General features: G+C 36.8%; 1 protein-coding gene across 1 annotated transcript in view; it reads left to right on the top strand.

The window, feature by feature from the left end:
* NEK11 (NIMA related kinase 11) overlaps positions 1 to 21,038 on the top strand; it is an 87,477-nt gene that overhangs the window by 10,465 nt on the left and 55,974 nt on the right. Inside the window, exons 2-5 of the mRNA XM_027897165.1 lie at positions 4,629 to 4,794; positions 9,882 to 10,000; positions 15,275 to 15,339; positions 15,809 to 15,935. Coding sequence (XP_027752966.1) covers positions 4,629 to 4,794; positions 9,882 to 10,000; positions 15,275 to 15,339; positions 15,809 to 15,935 — 477 coding nt within the window. The remainder of the gene's footprint in view (positions 1 to 4,628; positions 4,795 to 9,881; positions 10,001 to 15,274; positions 15,340 to 15,808; positions 15,936 to 21,038) is intronic.

The following is a 21,038-nucleotide window of genomic DNA, read 5'->3' as shown; positions in this document are numbered from 1 at the left end:
TAGCTGACAATTATAGTGGAACTGGAAGACCAACTTAAGTGAGCAAAGTGGATTCCAGTAAATAGAGTGGCACCTAAAGTCAGTAAAATATCTTAATTGTAAATTAAAGCTGGATGTGCAAAAGTGCAAACATGAGAGCTCTGAAAGGAAATGTGAGGAAACTGTAGCACCTGACAGCAGGCTAGTTTCTTTATATAAGGAATATCCCTCGTGCACAGGGGAATGTCAAATCAGAGGGATCTGTAACAGCAGGATGTAAACTGTACAGAAAGGAGAGTTTCAGCTGGGGATAGGCATGACGATGTAGCAAAAAATAGATTCTAATAATGTAATATCTCAGTGTGGAAGTTATAAAAAGAAATCTAAAATCATTATTTTAGAACTACACTTGTCCATAACATTCAAATATCATCAACTGTTTGATCTTCTAGAAAGCAGCTGACTGAGAAGCAGTAATGATGGGTGACTTCATCTTGTCTGTAGGCAGGTGGTGTCTTTCCAAATTTCCCAAACAGTTTCCATACTGTGGAAGCTGTTGTTCAGACCTTTTGTGGGAAGGTTGTCGCCTCTTCTTCATTTTGGTCCCCATTTGTAGGGCTATGCCTTCTCTGTTTGCCCTTTGAAAAGTAGAATTGAAGACATCATTGATTAGACAGGCACTCCTTTAATTTTATTGTTTATGACCAGTTTCAGATCGAGCGGCAGGCCCAGTGAGAGGTGATGCATTTTTACAGCATTGCACCTGGTCCTTGTTCTGAGGAGTTACCAGGGTGAAGAGGTAGCCCTGCAAGTGCCAGTGTGGATAGAAATACAGTACACAGTTATGGGTGATGTTACAACTCTCCATATTGGCAACTCAGAAATAATAAACGAAATTATAATTAACTGCAATTAACTGAACAACTGCCTATGTACAATGAAGTTTATGTTTAATTATAAACTTCAAATTTTGATCATATGTTCCTAGATCACACCTTTTCTGTGGTATGTTATCAGACCTATTTATTAATGACATTAAAAGAGTTATATTTCTTGTTCTTCCTTATCAATAAGCAAATGTACCTAGTCAATAATTCATGTTGCAGTTTACTCAATAAATTGAGAAATGCTGTCTTTTCAGAATTGCATCTGATCCAGTAAACCAAATTATATAATAATAAAGTATGTCATCAATGTAAACAAATACCAGATGGGTGGTAAAACATTTAATTTTAGATCAGTGCAAATAGACTTAGATAAACACTGCTGTGGCATATTGTCAGTCACTAGTAAAGCTCGAAAAGGGATTCCCACTGTGGGTCCCTGTTATAAGTAAAAATGAAATTGAGTTGAAATGTAGTAATAAAAATTTATTGAAGATTTATATAAAATGCAAATAAGTAAAACAGTATGCTGGCCGGCCGGGGAGACCCCTGCTCCACTCATGGTGCGCAAGTGCAGTAAGTAAAAACAGTAACTTTTATTTCCTTATTAGTTTCCTTCTCATAGTCACTTGTTATTCTTCTATTGGATTTGAGTTTGCAGGTTTGGTTCTGGTTGGTTTCTCTGCAAGTCCGTTTTAGTTGCCAGGTGCTTTCTTGTCCATAGTTTTAATTAATCTTTAGTCCTTGAAGCTTGGTGTGTTAGGTATTTCCAGAGGTCCATTTTGGATTCTTTGTATCGTTTTAGTTTTTGACCCTTTGATCCTTGTCCCGCCTTTCATTATTTTATGCGTGCAGAGACAATAAGCTTTTTAGAAAAATAAGATACAAGAATACTTACTCAACAAGGCATAGTAATTTGTCTTTCTAGTTTAAGAACTGCGAGCTGCATGCCTATCAGCTTGCAATGTTGATAGATTAATGAACCATTCTACAACTTACAGTCCCCTAACCTTAACAGAACAGTGATTATAATAACATATATTTGTATATAAGAATATAACATCTACTACAATTTAATGAATAAGTTGCTATTACTAATATGATGAGTAAATTTAAACTATTACCACTACTACTTATTACAGTCCGTATTCTGAAGGATTCCACCTTCATGTTTGTTTTTCTCTTGCTGTAAGTGTTTAAGGCTTGCTCTCTTTAGCCCCATTTGCTCCTTGTTAGCACGCTTTCAGACCCAGTGTGCTGGCATGGGGGCGTTTCAAAGTGTGACAATACAAGCCAGCAAGGTTTGATGAAAATAGATGATCCCAGAGAAGGTACTCGGAGAGAAGGTCTGTGAGCCTGCTGAGACATGGGCGCTGTGGAGGCTGGGCTGCTGCTTTGTGTTATTTGGGAAGTGGGCTTATCTCTTTTTTTTATTTTCTCACCCTGAAGGGGTGGATATTGTTACCTGTGCCAGAACTAGCTTCCTTCAAGATGGATGTACATAGTTTTTTACTCCTAAGATGCAAATGCCTTCCCTACAAGAGTCTTTCAGTTGTGGTCGGTTCAAGATGAAGTTCCAAGTGTGTTTGCATTATTGAATTGTAAGGCTATGGGGTTGGTGTTTTTTTGTTTTGTTTTGTTTTGTTTTTTGTTTTTTTTCTTCTATGCAGTTAAAATCCAAAGGCTGTTGTTCTGTATTTGAGATATCTGCTAGCACTGCTATAATAAAGTTTTCTAATTGTGTGTATCTTATCTCTAGGGACATGGTTTAGTGGTGGATTGGAGGTGTGAGGTTTGTGGTTGGGCTCTATGTTCTTAAAGCTTATTTCCAACCTAAATAGCTCTATGATCTGCATATGTGTCTGTGTTCTGTATTAATTTATAATAGTAAATAAATTCAAATTTAAATTTTGAAGTGTATTTGCTAAAATATCATCAAAAGCTTTGCAGAAAGCATGAAGTGTAGTTATGTTTTTCATATTAAATGCACTAAAATCAAACCTTACCTAAATACAGAAACACTACACACCAATGACATGCAAATATACTTAATCTTGAATGCACGACAGAAACTTTCTTTCTAGATGAAAATGTCTCCCAACTGTGGATATGAATTAGAATTATGTAGCAGAAAACTAATACCTTATTTACAAAAAAGTGTATTTTCTTGATTTCTTCTTCTGGGAATTAATTTAAATAAGGAAAAACACCTGTCATCTTGTCTGACAGCTGATGACAGCATCAAAATCACTGAGTGACTAAGATGACAAGCTATTCCTACACATCAGCACATCAGGCTTTTATTGCTCTCTTGGGTATACGAGAAACTTGTATTAAGTGGTGTTTAACAAGGACTCACTCTGTTTGTCAGTTCTGTGACACAGTTTATATGAAGGAAGGGGTAACGTCCCCATGTCAGCTGAAGATGAGAAGATTGCATAGATACTGTCTGTCTGAAACTTGTCTGTGGAGATGCAAACAAATCAAAGGGCATGTTTTTTCATCACACTTCCAGATGGGGATTAGGCAAGTTTATGTAAAAATTCATGCATTGTTAGTCAGAAACTGATTGTTCAGATTTAGGAAGAAATTTTCTTATGAAGAAATAGAGCTTTCTTTTTTTTTTCCTTAAATCAAATGAGTTACTGTAGTTTTGTCGCTGTCATGTTTAACTACAGTGACTTTACAACAATGTAGTATTGAATAGGGAAATTTCTAAAAGCACTGTGAAAACTTCCCTTCAGTATGAAACTTGCCTTTCACATATTCAAAAGTTTTTGGAAATTCATCACTTTGTTTCAGTAAAAAAACATTATATTCTCTGATAGTCTCAACGTTGCCTTCAGACAAAGTCCAGTAATCCATTCCTCAGCAACTGATAAAGTAAATGGAAATGGGATGTGTTCTGTGGCCATTTTTAAGCATTTTTTCAGGAAGATCTCAGCAAGATATGCTTTCTCACGGTGCCCTGCACCAAGGGGTTTTTTCCAAGTTAAGTTGGCACTAAACTGCTCTGCTCCAGGTTCTGAATGGAGCCAAGTCTGAACTACAAATTTTCCTGTGGCACAGTCATATCTTAAAGTTGAAGAATATGAAAAAGCCCTAGATTTTTACAGCCTTTTCCAGGGGATTTAGGGTTTCACTAAACAAACTTAATACTAAAGAATTAGAATTCACTGAAACAGTATAATTAGAGTTCAGCTGCAAATCCAGGTTTGCACTTTTCACTTAGGTGAGCGGGCTGATCTTTAGAAAAAAAATTGACATCCTGAGTTTATTACCAGAAAAACAGTCACAAAAATACTATTCTGTGTGATTTTTCTCATGCCTCCATGAAGAGACTTTGGCAGAAGCTGCAAAAGAAGTTTCTTGCTACTCATTATGTCATATATTAATCTTGAACATATGCTCTGAGTGGGTTTGAAATTACTTAGATTTGATTTTTTGTTTATGTTTGTTATTGTGCAGTAATCCATAGCACTGAAAACATGTCATAAAGAAAACTGTGCAGTAGGGTATTAGTGGGAGAAATATTTCAAAACAGTATTTTTAATATGTTGCTAAATCTCTATGGTGACTGGCATATTTATTTGATTTGTAATGCATTCTCTTTGTTTGCCCATATTTGCCTCATCATTTCATATTGCCAGGTATTTGGTTAATGTTATTATTTTGCACTTGAAGAAATTATGATGGGATTTTGAATGTTACGTGATTTTATATTTTTCTGGTTTTATTAATATAAGTATTTCTTTTTTCCTCTAGAAAGGTCCTAAAGGAAATCTCAATTGGAGACCTAAAACCTAATGAAACAGTTGAAGCAAATCTGGAAGCACAATTACTCTCCAAATTAGACCATCCAGCCATTGTCAAATTTTATGCAAGCTTTGTGGAGCGAGATAGTTTCTGCATCATCACTGAATATTGTGAGGTGAGACTCAAGAAATTTGACAAAATCTGGCAATTTTAAAAAAATGTTTTAGTTTGAATTTTAGGCTTTATTTGTTACTTATGGTATCACCTGCTATTAGTTAGGTGTATTTCAGATAAGCAGTGTTAGCCACTGAAATGAGACTCATAGATCACAGCAAAACAAACCAGAGAAGAGTAAATAGGTAATTTTCAGTCCAAGTCTTTTTTGTGTGTTATAATCAGTATTACAAGGAAGAGTTAAATGTAGATCTGTTACACACCTGTAGGAGAACTCAGAAAGGTTGTACCACATGTGTACTGCTTATAGGTAAGAGGAGGAGACTGGGAGTTTGGGGGCATGATATGAAATGTGATATAAATGAGGAAGAGAAAACTCAGGGAAGGGAAAGGGAAAATTTATCATTTGGTGTTGATTACAAGAAACTTAAGCTTGTTCACATGGATGATGAGATTGGTAGCAACATTGGCTCTGTGAAATTAAAAATAGTGTTAATCAAAGACCAGAGTGTAGTGGATACAAAAAATATTAAAGCAGGATATATTTCAGTACAGTTACCATTCATTTTTCAACTCCAGCATGTGGTTTAAAAACATGTTGCTGAAATCTGTCTTAGACTTTAAAATAAGAATTTAAAAATATTTAAGCCAGCTTTTTAGGAGTTTATGTAAAACAAGTGCCTACTTTGTATTAAATATAGATATGCTCTTAAAAAAATAAATCTGTCATACATGAAATGATCTTTTATGAAACTGTGAAGCAAACTCTTCAGTTGTGCTCTGCTAGACATGCTGAAATGCTTTGGGAGCTAATGATCTTTATGCTACTGGATCGCCTGTCCCCAGACTTGACTTAACTAATCACATTTCTTCAAGAACTTGGCTTTGGTGGGAATAATTAAGCAAGTACTGTGCCTACAGTTATTTCTTTCTTAGAAGCTTTATTTGAGGACAGTTAAATCCCTATTTATTCCTGGGATTTTTAAAATTTGAATCTGAAGTATTCAATTCTGTGATGAAATCGTAGTATTTGTTTACATATTACTTAACACCCATGCAGAAGCTCTTTGTGTCATTCCCTGAATGTCTGATAGCTGAGGCTTGAGGGTATTGCCAACTCCTTGAGGAAGTCCAGAGCTCAGAACTGAAGGATTATTCTAACTGTCCAGCTATTCCCATACACTCATAATTTTCTCTCTACTGATGGTACAAAGTGGCCCAACGTCAGATAAGTTAAACATGTAGGAATAAAGGAGACTATTTCAGCAGCATTATATGAATTTTATCCACTGGTTTTCCACTCTTTTCTTTTTTTCTTTTTTTTTTTTTTTTACTTCTTTTCATCCAGAATAAAATTATAGGTGAATAAAAAAGAGCATGATAGCGATCACAACCATCACGCCTTGGAGGTTTGGGGTTTTATTCAGGCAATATAAACTACGCTGCATGAAAACCTTTTGGTACTGAGCTACCCTAGGATCTGAGAGTCATATACTCAAGTGCATGAGAATGTATTAGAGCAAGTCAAATGAAGGAGGAGGAAATAGATTAACTGGCTATGCACTGAATCTCTTCAGTTTTGAGTCTGCTGAGTCAGGTCAGAATGATATTTGGTCCAATAGGATGTGCTTCTGACTTTTTCCAAAAGGACACATTATGTGGTATGATTGCATTTAAGCAATTACAATATATTTCATCAGATGTTCAGGCAAGAAAGGTATAAAGCAAAGTGGCACACAGTGCTGTAAAGTTTCTTTCCTATTTTAGTGGGAGTATTTTCAGAAGGTATACTTTTGTATTTGCTTATCTATAACTTGCCTTTGTATGTGGTGGGATTTGAGTCTTTTGACCTAGAAGATGCTTGGTTAAACCATGCATAAATTGAGAATGAGAAAAATGTTTTGCTACCTGATGTTGTTTGGAAGTCTAGTAGGTTCAGTTTCTCATGCATAGAATAATTACCAGATTGGCAGTAATTGGTACTCTTGGGCAGACTCAAAACAAAGAACAGACATTAAGTTGGCATGGAAACAGAACTGCCCTCTGAGCCTTGCTCTGCTTTCTCCAAAGTACTGTGACTTATTCATTAGCCAGGGTGCTTTCTTCATTCTTGCATGAGTAGCATATAGTGAGCCTCCAATGCAGCTGCCCCACGCTATACTTGTCCTGTGAAAGAAAAAAAAGACAGCACTGGACTCCATTGCTCAGCTTGACATCTTTTATTACAACTGAATTCACTCAAAATTATAGAAAAGAAGTATATGTGTTCTGTTTTGATCTTCTTGTGGAGCTTCTTTGACAGTTTCCCCCAATCAAAATGTTATGGGTAACATAAACATTGTCAGCTAAAGCAGATTTCAAACAAAAATGTCTTAATGAACCTTGGATTTCATTTTGTAGTATAAATTGGACTTCAATAAAATACAGTTTTTACAAAGTGGTTACTTTAAAAGTTGCATCATTTTAATATATTATAAACCAGAACTGGTTGTGTTTTTCCCCAGACAATTATTTATGTCTCTTCACTGTGGTCTCAGCTGTGATGTGAGTACACATATGCTAAGAAAATCTGAGCAAAAAGAATAACTAAAGCAATCAATGCTTGTTCACGTTACCAGCTCTAGATGCTAAGCTTTCTTAAATAAGTTACTGGTGTGTTTGAGACTCTTGATATTTAAATAGAAACTGCACCTTGAAAACTCCATATATACTCTAATTGTGAAATTGTTGAATTCCTTATGAAGTTCATTATACTGACCTTCTAAAGTGCAAATTGGATTAACAAATTTTTTCAGAGTTTCACAACAGCAGTATTTCAGCAAGTCTTTTATGATGTGTTTTTGTTTTCCTTTTTTTTAGACGCAAAATCAAGGTTAAATTTATTGTAGGACATTGAGATCACTCTTCTCTTCTTGAAGGTAAAAAGCCATGCAGTTAGGTGAGGGCACATGTGGTGCATTACCAAACTGCTTTAGTTCTCCTTTGACCTTTTGCAGGAATTGCCTCTCAGCTTCAGAGTATTCCTAACTCTGGAGGTCCTGCACTTATTTTCTTTGCATTTTTCATTCCAATATGTTGTTGTGAGAGGGGCCACATTGGGACAGGGAGAAATGCTGATTGGAGCCTGCTGCACTTCATTTATCCTCATCTGGATAGTACAAAGTCCCCTGTGGCCAGTAGCACAAGTTTGAGCATCCCCTCAGTTTTGGGCAATTTTTACAGTTGGGTATGGATGGTCTGGGGATTCTGTCTGGAACAGGTGAGTCATTATTTTTGAGGTGTGTGAGTAGGCTCAGACACAGCCCATTTAGCTGCCGTGCAGCAGAGTACCCAGCATTTTTCTTTCTTCTCTCTGCTTTGCTGCAAGCAGCCACGGGGGAAGCTGTTGAACATTTGGAGTTGCAAAGGGGAAGCAGCTGCTGGGAGCTCCAAGTTCCCAGAAGAGCTTCTCTCTGGGCTGCAGCAGGGAGGCAGATGGAGAGTTGAAGCCATATTCCCTTCCCTAGGGAATGAGATTATTCAGACATTTCAGTTAAAAATTGCAGGACGTTGTCAGGGGCAGACGTTTTTGCTGTATGACCAAATACTTTTGCTTTCTTTTAACACACTCTCAAATGTTGTAACTTAGAACCTCAGGGGCCGTAGAAATTACTGTAAATTCATGTGAAAGGCATGGGACATAAATGCATGGATCTGCAAGGACAGAACCTGCTTATTTTGTAGCAGCAATGTGAAGCACTGTGGTGCTGGGAACAGAAAAATAAGAAATGCTGAAGAGATCATAAAATGTTGAGGGTCAGCAATGCAAAGGGTCAAAGGGGTTGATGATGGGAAATGGCAGGACTGATACAGTCATACAGGCTAAACTATTGTACATGGCACACAAAACTTCTGATTTTATGCAGAATGTATAATGTAAAAGTAATGATTTATGGCGAATAAGCTGTCCTGGTGTAAGGTAATTAGTCATTAGAATATAATGAGGCTCACAGTCCCTTTGCTCTGGGGTTAGTTACCTCAACACACTGCTTACCACTAATGTGAGTGCATTCTTGTAGACAAAATCCATTCATTTTATAAACTGGATAAACAATCAGCTGACAACCATCTGTCTATTTTTTTAGTGAAAAGAACAGTTTTCCTGTAAGTCTCCTAAAAATCCACTTTCATCATGTTGTTGTACACTTAATTTTTCTAAACGTCTGGCTTACAGTTTTAAAGTAGTCTTTTTCTGAATATTTTTTCTGGTTTATTGTCAGTTCCTACTGTGTGTCATATTGTTCCATTTCCAGTATTAATTCAAGATCAGTTGTAATTTTAATGAGGTATTTGCAATAACACATGCTACATCTTCTTGCAGCTTTAAATCTGCTTTGTTTCTGGAAAAAGTGGGTTTGAAAGAGGGGCAAAGTGTCATAATTAAAGACTGTATTTTAATTCTTAAGAGAGCAACATGGTTTCTTTGATGCTGACATGGTTATTTTAATGTAATAAATCAGAGTGTCTCTTGACTGTGCAGTGTTGGACTGGAGTGGAAAAGTTTACCTCACATTTATTAACTTATTTAGACTGATTGGGGCAGATAGATGTTACTTATTTAGGTGTCTATATATTAGCCAGTCAATGTAGGCTCTCATCATAAATCTTTGCAGAGAAATAGCATTTCTACAACACGATCCATCCCTTCCTAAGGTGCACAACTAGATGGCAGAGATAACTGCCCTATACAGGTGCATGTTGCTTTGTGTTGACTGTGAAGGGGGTTTGGGGTGACCAGCTCGGATGCACACATCGAAGTTGGGTGAAATGAAGTAAGAACACTTGAAAACTTTGATGATATTGTGTAACATTAGGAGAAAATTGACCTACCTTCCTTATGGAGCCAGACTTCTTGATCTCACTTTGATCCTCAGTTGTGCATGTTTATGCTCCTGGGAGAATTCAGAATCCACATGAGTGCATTAATTTTACAGACTACATGGTAAGGAACCTGAAAGGTCTAAGGAAGTGGAGTCCTGTACTTTGATGAAGGAGATGGCATTTTAAAAACTTGCTTTAAATATACAGATATGTTGTGATATTTTTCAGGGTGGAGATCTAGACTTCAAAATTCAAGAGTACAAAGATTCTGGGAAGACATTCACTCAAAGTCAAGTAATAGACTGGTTTATACAGTTGTTACTCGGAGTCAACTATATGCATGAAAGGTACAGTCATTTAATATTGAGACCATTTAGCTTGGGAGGGGAATGAGTAAACTTACTGACTAGTTGCAGATACTCAAACAAAAATGAAACCATGTGAATTGTCTTGTATTGGTATATAGTTCTACTCACCAAACTGTTTTACTTAGTATATGTCATATATCTCGATTGTAACTAATTATCTATCCTGCAAGAACATTGTGCATTATATCTTTTAGCAGCACAGTGCTAGGTGTCTTTTAGCGTTAGACACACTTTTCCTGAGAGCCAAATGAAAAACGTATCACAACAGGAAGAGTGCAATATTGTTTGAAGGAAATGGATTAAAAGTTTAAAACAAAGTCAAATTTTTGGAGGGGACTCAACAAGGATGTCTTGCAGATACCTAATGTGAAGAATCCAAGATATATGCTTGATGGACTCCCAGTAAAATCAGTGAAGTTACATACATACCTTCTTTGAAAACAGACATCACTTTGAACAGAACATCAAAGATTAACTTAAAAAAAATTCTGCAGGTGATCCAGATATGTGGAGATCACACATGGTTTGAGTAGGACCAGTGTATGTACGTGAATACCTGCCTGATCATATCCATGAGTGCAGTTCTTGCCTGTGATGTGATTTAGGCAGGCTGACCTGAGTGATCTATGCAGTTCCCCTGTTGCCAGTGTGCTGGACATCTGTGTGAGCCCTGTCTGATCCCCTTTCTGCATCACCCGGTGCTGTCACATTTTCAGGGCTTGGGCGAAATTTGCTCAGCTGAACTTGAGTTGCAGCAGAGCAGTAGGTAGGAGAGAAAGTCACCTGTCATCAAAACCACCCATTTCTGAGTTGAACTGAAGTTAAGTGCGTGGGATGTGTTTGACCTAAAATGATGGATACTTAATGAGTTTTTGCACCTACATGTCAGACTGTAGAGAGAAAAGGGCAGAGTGAATTGCTGTCCAGGATGCAAGAGCATTTGTGTTCCTACATGCCAGTTTATCTAGGGCTTGTACATGAAGTGCCTCCCAACAGACTGCAGTGATGGGAACACAGTGAGGAGAGCTTTCTTGCAGTGCAGTGCTCTCCAGCACTCACCACAGGCTGACAGGATGGGGCAAAATGGAAATAAAAACCTGACAATTTAACTAAACTATGAGTGTGGGGATTTTCTTTCTCAAACTCCAATTTAACAACTTACCATTAAAAGTTTTGGTACTTTGTAAAGTCCAGTTCTGATGAAATCCTTCCTTTAGTGTATGTGTTTAGAAGATGCATTGTGCAGACTAATGCAGAGACATTGCACTTGGTCTAGATGATCACTGTTTCCAACTAAACTATTCTATTGTATGGGTTATTCTTTTTGTCTTTTATTTTCTGTATTCATGCCTCTTTTATCTCTTGTTTTCACACATGTCCCTTTTGTCTGCTCTTCTCTTTATGTTACTCACTTGTTCTCAAAAAAATTTTTAAAACCAAATAAAATCTTAAAAATAAACTTTCTTCAGTAAATATGTATATTAGATTATTTGGTTTCCTGAAAAGTAGGTTAGTTCTCCAGTGGAAGCAGCAATTTGATTTTCTGAACAGCATTTAATTTTCTCCATTTGAAACATAGCTATTTAATAGTACCTCTCCAGACACTTACAAATGACTTCACAGTTTTAGTTTTATTTATATGTATTTGTTTGTATAATGTGTTATTTGAGTATGCATATTAAAAATTTAGGTTTTCTTCTTATTAGTTTAGAGCCAAACAATAGCTTAAATTGGAAAGGCTTAAAAGAATTTTGAACTACTTACAGAAATTAATTTGAAATACTAAAACATAATAACAGTCCTGTTTCTGTATAGAGAAGTCATACATGATTTCTTCTTTACTGATATAGAAAAAAGCTGTAATATATGTTTGAATTATGTCCTAATGCAAAGAAAACTTTTCCCTGGAACAAGAAGCTTGAAAGGTTTGTAACCTGTGGGTTGGGACTTCCTCATGCCATTCCTTAGCAAACCCAGCTGCTGTGGATGGGTGTTTTTATTTCAGAGCAGCAAAAATTGTTATTTCTGGTTTTAAACATAAACTATATTCACTTGGTTGTCCTTCTTGTACAGCTTTAGTTGAACTTCCTTGCTTTTTGAAAACTCTTATGCTGAAAACTTACTTTAAACCAGGACTTTTTGACTACCTCAGGTTTTTTGTTTTCTTTTCCTGTGATAGTAAAGATTATGCAGGTTAGACATTCCTGTCTTTTACTTACACTTCATGAATTCCAAAAACTGACGTAAATATCTTGTGGACATTGCGCTATGTACTGGCTATTTTGCATTATTGGAAAGATTTTTTAATTTGCAACCTGAAAGCTGACTTACCTAGAATTAAACAGATTCAGTCTTCATCTGTGTTTGATATAACCAGAGAGAGAAGTAAGGGAGAGACAACATAGTTCAGTGGTCTTATCTAGATGGAGACAGCACGAAACCATCGTGGTCTCTGTGGCACACATATAGGGCATCACACGTCAAGTGCACAAAATTAATCCCACAGCAATGAGGCTATGAGGCCATTGATTAATTTAATCTCAATTTGAATAAATCTGACCATTATGTTTTCCATCGCTTTGCCAATCTTTATGAAGGATTTATGAACACAAAGATTTTTAAAAGGTTGCCGTTTATGTAAACAGCAGATAGTACAGCATTTAGGCTTACCCAGAACCTCTTATTGCTCTACATAGTTCTTCAAATAGAGGAAAGAGAAACTAATTACTGAGTATTTCACAGCAGTAAACTATTGTGAAAGCTTCCATCAGATTCACTTGTTGCTGGTTATGTTGTAGACAAAGCTTTATTCAAGGGTGCTGCACGCTGCTCAGTGCTTTGTCCTGTTGGTTTATGACTAAGAGACAGCAAGCAGGTACTCTATTGAACATAGATATATTTACAGTCCAATTTAGAAACTGTCCTAAAGTGTCAATTTCTACCCAAAACAATCAGTCAATAACTACTTCACTGTCTGTCAAGTTTTACTGGAGCCCATTTAATTCATGTTACCTTTATAAGTCTGTCTTTTGCTGCAATAAAGAAGTTGCACTCTTTCTTAAAAAGGATTTACAGAGCAGGCTCAATATTTTTTTCTTCCTAGAATTAAAATAGTTTCGGTTAAGGTTTCATCTTGTAACTTGTTTATGTTCTGATACATCATGGCAGAATATGGTGGCTTGCACTGAGAGACATCATCATGGAAAACTCCAAAGACTCACCCCAAGTATTTCTTTGTCATATTAATATGTGAAAACATCTTATAATTATTGGTAATACAAGTAATGTTCATCATAATAAGAATTTTCATCAATACATCACAAGATTATATCAACATTACATCTTAATTCAAGCTAATATGACCCAAACATCTTCTTTTCATCTCCTTTTCAAACAGTGTGCTACCAAAAGCTTTCTGGGTATTTATATTTAAAGGTACCTGTTAGTAAAATAACAGATATTCAGAAAATGTTTAGGTTCAAAAATTCCATGGTTATATTTCTAGAAAGTAGTAGTAATAGAAAAGGTTAAACCCCACCAATGCTCAATAACAATATGCAAGAAAACATATGAAAGACAAGTTCTTTCAAAGGCTCTGTGTGATAAATGGTAAGGAAAGGCTTTATGAATCTAAATTAACACAGCAAGATTTCTGTAAAACTGTGCATGTGTGTTTATATATATATATACTTACAAAAGAATAATAAATACCATCTTAATATACTTATTGATGTAATGTATGATGAGTGTATGTGTATTGCTCAAGAGAGCTGTCAAATAGAAAGCAAATAATTTATAAACATCGGTGGAGACACACTGAATAAGATTTTTATTTTTTGCAGTGTGCTAACCTTTCTCTACAGGCATTGCTTTCAGGACACAAAATTGAAAGAAAAAAAATTGAAGGAAAAATTGCTATAGGAAGCCTAAGAACTCTTTACTTAGACTCATTAAAAAAATATATATTTCTTTTTCATGCCCAGTCTATGTACATACTGCAATGGCTTCTAGTAATTTTTTCATGGTTTTTTTTTTCCATTTGTGAACTGAATTTAATATTTTTTTCTCTTCTTGCAGAAATTATTTTCAAGTGAGTTGTGGACTTAGTTGTGTATTGAAATTGTTCTTCAGAATACATATTTTTTATTCTTAATATAGAAACTCTTTTGAAAATAATTTCATTGTGCCAATGCATAAGATTTTAATAGTTCAGTCAAATTTGAGATAATCCTTGAGGATTGCTCAGGAAAAATGAAAATCGGTTACTATATTTGTTTTTCCTGCCCCCATCTCAAGAATCTCAGACATGAGTTGCTTCCTTTACATGATCTAAATGGCTGAATGAGTACTGTATTTGTATTAGCAAATACAGTTTCTGTAGCCAGTATGTATCAAATGCCATTCTAACCTCCTTCTGAGCAGAGCTGATAATTAATCCTCTGTGTTAGCAGTCATTTTAAAAGTGGATGGACTCTAGTTTAGTTGAAGTTATAGGGAACAGTGCTTTTGGAAGCATTATTGACAAGAATTAGTTGAGAACATGTTCTGTAGAGGTGTTCTGTTTTCCTAAGGGGCTGCAGAATTACTGTCACACATGTAAGATTTCTAGAAATGGAGAAGATTCTGTATATCCTTAAATGCTGTGTAGCTTATCATATTGTTTCAGGCTTTGATGGAAAAATAAGTCTGCAAAAGCTAATTGTTATTTTCCTTTTCATCCCTGTCTTTACTGTAAAGTTCTTTTGTCTTCCACACTGTTACTGTAAAAATTGAATGACTAGCCTAGTCTGTATACATATTTATCTTTCAAGTAATACTTTTTTCCGAAGGAGAGTTCCCTGAGCCTTGGGAATCTCTTACTGCTGTTTTTCTCATCACTTATTCTCTTGTGAGACATCTCATTCTCCTGGCAGAAAATAAGATGTAATGCTTTTAAGACAAGTCAGATAGGAAGACTTGCCTTTCTGCCTTCCTCTGCAGCTCATGCTAAGTCTGTATCTGTATTCTTAAGCTGGGATCCCCGGGTACATTTTTATTATCCTGGCTGCTCAGGCTCTCATCCTGCATGTGGGTACCTGTGAATGCACCTCTGTGTTTATATGAAGCTCCTTAATGCCATCTTCTGTGCATTGTCACTTGCGGAATTAGCAGTGGTGGGCTAGCCTTTCGAAGAAGTTGAATACTAGAAATACTTAATACATGACTGTGAATGCTTCCAGTTGGATGAGGTTGAATTTCCCTTTTGTGTTCCAGACGGATACTTCACAGGGATTTGAAAGCGAAGAATATATTTTTGAAAGATAATCTTCTTAAAATTGGTGAGATTTCCATACTTTTTAAAGATATATTTTTGGTATGATGGAACACTCAAGCAGATGTTTTGTCAATAAGGAGATTTTAAAAAATCGTGTCTGAAATAACATTTTGATTTGTGGTCAAACATTTCTTAGACAATCAGACACAGGAGAGGCAGTGAAATTTCTAGCCTTGAAGGGACTTCAAGGTTGGCTGGACCTGGACCTGAACAGCCTCATGAAACTTGCTTGCAGCCAGGGATTTGATGTGGGTGGCCTTGTGAGGCCTCTTTAAACCCACGTAGTTCTGTGATGTTATGCTTTTGTGGTGTTTTTATTTTGAGGAATTACAGAAAATCAGTTTTCCCATTGTTTTAGATACTGCCAGGTTTTTTTTTTTTTTTGATGTACAGTCATTTCTAACAATAAACAAAAAAAGTTTATATCATATAGATTTATATTAATAAATTATTGGTTTTGCTTATATTTTTAGGAGACTTTGGAGTTTCTTGTCTTTTGATGGGTTCATGTGATCTGGCAACCACATTTACTGGGACACTACACTACATGAGTCCAGAAGTAGTGAAGCACCAGGGATATAACACAAAATCTGATATTTGGTAAGTAGTCAGCTGTTTTAGTTTGATTAGGTATTTATTTTCTAGGTCAACATTTGATGTTATTTAGGAATTACTCTTTTTTTCTTTTTTAAAGACTCTTTCAGTAGGGTGCTTACACTACTCCACTAAAACTATTTCGGGACATTTGAATCATATGTTGCCAATCTGAAGCCTTGCCCTTGATGTTAAGAAGCATGTAGTTTGCTGTTATTCTGGGTTGTCTGGGACTTTAAAGAAGAGCAAGTGTCGGGTCCAGTCTCTGACATGGTGCAGGATGATTGTAGACCAAGCTCAGGTTTTGCTAGGAAGGGGGAAATCTCTTTTTTTCTCACATTGAGATAGATGAATTGAAAGAAGCAACTTTCTGTGAAACTTCTAAGTGGATGAGCAAAGAGTGACTCCTGGCTGAGAGGATAGCAGAAGGACCTTCTTAGGAACTGAACTGAAAAATATTGGCAAATGTTAAAAGGAAGAAAGCACTTGGTAGTGGAGTTGAAAATGAGAATAACTGTGGTGTTAGAACGGAAGCAAAAAAGCACTCTGTTTTAGGAAAGGTTCAAAAGTAGAAAGAAAAGCGTCAGCGCTGCACTTAGCTGGCACAAATTCTTGAGATCAGGACTTCTGAAGTGATGATTAAAGAATGAAGTTGAGAAGCCAAGATATTTTGAAAGACTTTAGGAAACTTTTAGGTGTGCAGGCACTCTTGCAAGCCAAGATGAAAAATGACTTTTTTTTTGAATGGGGAAAATAATTCAACTTGTCTATATTTGTGTCCTAAAACATCTCATGTTTTAAGACTCTAGTTAAAGCTATTGTGTTTTTTTTTATTCTGTCATAGTATTTTTATATGTAAGGGGCTTTGTTTCTTTTATGAGGTGTTTTAGTTGTCTGGTTTGGGGTTTTTTTCTGTAGGTCTGCATATCAGAAAGTTCATTTTTTTCTAAATATTTCATAGCAGGAAAATTCCTTCGTAAAACATTTGGGCACTGAAATATAATGTTTTTACTTGATAATTTACTCTAGTTTCAGCTCAGTTCTGCCTTTTCAGAGTATACTTGTGACTGCAGGATATAATTCTAAAAGTGGAGAGCAATCATCTATACTTTCAAATGATAGCAACCATTTTTCACAGCTAACACATTCAGTCCAGTCAATGGATGTGTCATGAATCTCATCTCATGGTCTGTGTAGCTGACTGCTATGGATTTGATGTCAGATTCTCTCCAGTTCATCTGTATCAAAACAAATACCAGTTAATACACGTCAATAAAAATATATTGAGAGAAGATTTCAAGAGGTGTCAAAACAAGTGAATAGACAGGGAGGCCTGCCTTTTGTGCTCTTTTAATGTAAGGAATAATTGCTTTTATTGCAGTTGAAACGGAATGTAAAATACATGTTTAAGTTCTATTTGTGGTTACTAGCGTCAATTCGTGTAAGTCATTGAAGTTGCAGAGAGTAAATGCAAGCAGAGTTTGGTCCAGTATTTTTATAAATGATTTTTATAAATTTCAAAATTTACAAAAACATAGAAAAAAAAGACACCCACCCCAAACTCAGTAGCTACTAGCTTTCTGCTGTACTTTATGCATTTTGTAATCTTTCTAAAGCATGACCAAGAGCACTTATCTGAGAGTGGAACTGCCTTCAGTAGGAGCTTCTTGGCCCTCACTGAAGGGGCATTAAGGACAAAGCACGCCTTGACTCACCAGTTCTTCAGCTTACAAACCCTTTGTTTTTCTGAGACAGGAAACTGTCTTTTCATCAGGACTCTTATAATTTCATCTTTTAATTTTTTAACAATGATTCTATTTTATTTCTTTTTTTTCATTTTCCCTATTTAACAGGGCCCAAAAGATAAAAGGTCCCTGAGCAAACAAAGGAACCCACCCTGGAGGTTCCAGATGAGATCAAGTCCTTGGGCCACTGTGCAGCAAGTTCAGTTGCTCACGGAGAATCACATACAGAATGGTTTGGGTTGGAAGGGACCGTAAAGACCATCTACTTCCAACTCCCCTGCCATGGACAGGGACACCTTCCACTAGATGAGGTTGCTCAAAGCCCCATCCAGCCTGGCCTTGAACTCTCAGATTGAAGCCATTCCTCATTGTCCTATCACTATATGCCCTTGTAAAAAGCCTCTCTCTGGCTTTCTTGCTGGCCCCCTTGTGTACTGAGAGGCTGCTCTAAGGTATCCCTGGAGCCTTCTCTTCTCCAGGCTGAACAACTGCAACTCTCTCAGCCTGTCTTGATGGGAGAGTTACTCCAGCCCTCTGGTCATCTTCATGGTCCTGCTCTGGACTTGCACCAACAGGTCTGCGTCCTTCTCATCTGGAGGGCCCGGAGCTGGATGCAGTACTCTATATGAGGTCTCACAAGAGGGAAAAATCACCTCCCTCAGCCTTCTGGCCATGCGTATTTTGATGCAGCCCAGGACACGATTGGCTTTCTGGGCTGCAAGCACACGTTGATGGACCATGTTGAGCTTCTCATCAATCAACATCCCTCAAGTCCTTCCCTTCAGAGTTGCTTTCTTTCTCTGCCCAGTCTGTTTTTGTGACCTAAGTGCAGGATCTTGAAATTTGCCTTGTTGTACTCCATAAGGTTGGCATGGGCCTACCTCTCAAGTCCATCACAGTCCCTCTGGATGGCATCCCTTACCTCCAACATGTTGATGATACCACACATCTTGTTATTGTCAAACTTGCTGAGGATACACTCAATCCCTCTGTCCATATTGCTGACAGTGATTTAAACAGTACTGTGTACTGACCCCTGAGGAATGCCAAGGAGCTGCCCAAGTCTTTTACATATACCTGATGTTCTCTCTTCAGACTTGTCATTCCAATCTCTAGCAGGATTCAAAATATTCAGAATTACAAGGGTTCTATGGTAGATGTAAGATAATGTAAAATATCTTCTGCAGAAGACAGTTGGTGCTATCTCACTATGTTATCATGATTCTCTCACTGTTCACTCCAGTTAATCATTGTTCATTGGAAAGACCTTAATTTATGTTGCATTAATGATGTGCTCTAAAGACACATTGTGCTTTTCATGTTCACTTGCATGTTCTGCAACTGGCTCTTCAAAACTGGCTTGAATATTCATAGTGCAGCAGCTGGTGTGAGAGGTATTGTCCTTTGTAACCCAAGGTCAATAGATGGGAAAAAGCTTCATGTTTTTCAGTTTTTACTTATGGAAGTTCTGCAGTTAGGTTCAGAGAAGCTGCAGCATTTTTGCTTGTCATCAGTTAAAATTTCAAGGCTGCAGTTCTTTGCTTTATGTCAAATCTAAATTCACAGCAGGCAAACATTTCCTTCTTCTTTTCAAAAATATGAACATATAAGGTAAACTTCATACAGGAACTTTTCAACAGATTTGTGCATATTGTATGTTAGAAATTATCTCAGGGGCAAAAAGTATAACAGAAATACTTGTTGAAAGACAAATTTTTTTTTCTCTTTTTTTCAAAGTAATGTCACAATTGCATGTAAATCCATTGTACATAAATTGGGCTTCCTACGTCACAGATCTTGTGACTTTGATTTTATCGTGCTTGCTTGTCTGGGTTGTCTTTTTCTTTAAAAAACAATTAACAATCTATTAACAATCCAAAAATAGCTTGTTTGTTTGATTGTTTTGCTGCCAAATTTTATGTGGATTAGTTACCAAAAACAGCAGTAAACTAGTAAAGACAGTGGCTGAGATAGTTTTGATGGTATATGAGTACACAGAATCATCTCAGGTTTGATGGAGCCCATAAGGATCATGGAGTCCAAGTCCCTGCTCCTCACAGGACTGCCAAAAACTAAATCACAGGACTAAGAGCATCATGTTCACCATGCTTTATTGCAGCTTCCTTCTGTAGATGGTGATAGAATTTGTGTCCACCCTCTATTTTCCAGCCACTCTACTGACACTGTTCAGGTAGGAGCAATGTTGAGGCTGAGGTGATGGGGCTGGGGAAGACAGCCAGTATGGGGTTCTCATTTAAGGGCTGATGAGTGAATATGAAGAAATTAAATTCAGAAACATATTCCTCGTATTCCTCTGAAGCCAACAAATTCTGAAGACCTCCTGCTATGATCAGACTGAGAGATGTAAGCCACAAAGGTATATCCATTTACACTGTTGGCTTTTGGAGCTGAATTTAAAAGTTAACTTGAATCTTACAGCCTTGGAACAGCTGTAAGACATTTTTTACAAAAAACATCAAAAGATGTTAAAAGGACAAGAATGCTTATGCTAACATTTAGCACCAAAAACCTCAGAGTGGTTTCTCCTGAGAAGGAAAAGGTTCAGGTCTGTCAGTCAAGGTTGTAGAGAACACACTGAAGCCTGTCCAGATGATCCATTTTATGATGTAATTGAGCATAAGCAGCTGCAATGTGAACCAGTCATACAACAATTTTGCTAAAGTTATGTGCTGTTTAGGAACTTTGTCAAACGTGTTTATGAATATATGGAGTCGTCAAAACCAAATGTGCTGGCTGGATGGTTTAATGACTATTTTAGAATTTTATAACACTGGCAATTATGTGGGCTGAGATTATAAAAGTAATTAAATTATATGTTTGGATCCTGTGCAGATTGCTTATGGGAATAAGGATGACATTTTCTCTTGCTCCTTACAAGGTGCTTAGACCAGAAATGTAGAAACACAGCTGAGTTTTGAGGCAAAAGCTTGGTGCAATTGCAGCTCCGCAGCTGTCCTGAGAAGAAATAAGCTTGCCCTGGGACCCAGAGCAGCATTTCTCAGCTTAGGAGATATTTATTTAATTTCAAAGATTTGTATCCTGCACTAAAAACTTTATTTCTTTTCCTTCATTTTGCTTTTTTTCCCCTCTATATTTATGTTTCATGGGACAGATGGGGTTTTCCCTGGGTAGCCTTGTTCACGGCCCTGGCTGCAACAGAATGCCCTGGGCATTCTTTTCATCCTTCTCCAAAGCCTCAGGTGTAGTCAGAGTACTAAACTAGATGAATAAATCAGCTTCCCTGATGTGGCAAATCCTATGTTCCTAATGGCTCATTAAGCAATTTTTAGCTGCCAGAATCAAGCAGCCTCCAAAACAGACTGATTCTGCAAAAAGAAGTTAT

The sequence above is a fragment of the Empidonax traillii genome, unplaced genomic scaffold (assembly GCF_003031625.1).
Source record: "Empidonax traillii isolate 1590-97213 ecotype Southwest subspecies unplaced genomic scaffold, ASM303162v1 scaffold19:size3308961, whole genome shotgun sequence".
NCBI classification, from domain to species: domain Eukaryota; kingdom Metazoa; phylum Chordata; class Aves; order Passeriformes; family Tyrannidae; genus Empidonax; species Empidonax traillii.
The sequence above is the reverse complement of the archived record's forward strand: the minus strand, read 5'-3'. Positions and strand labels throughout refer to the sequence as shown.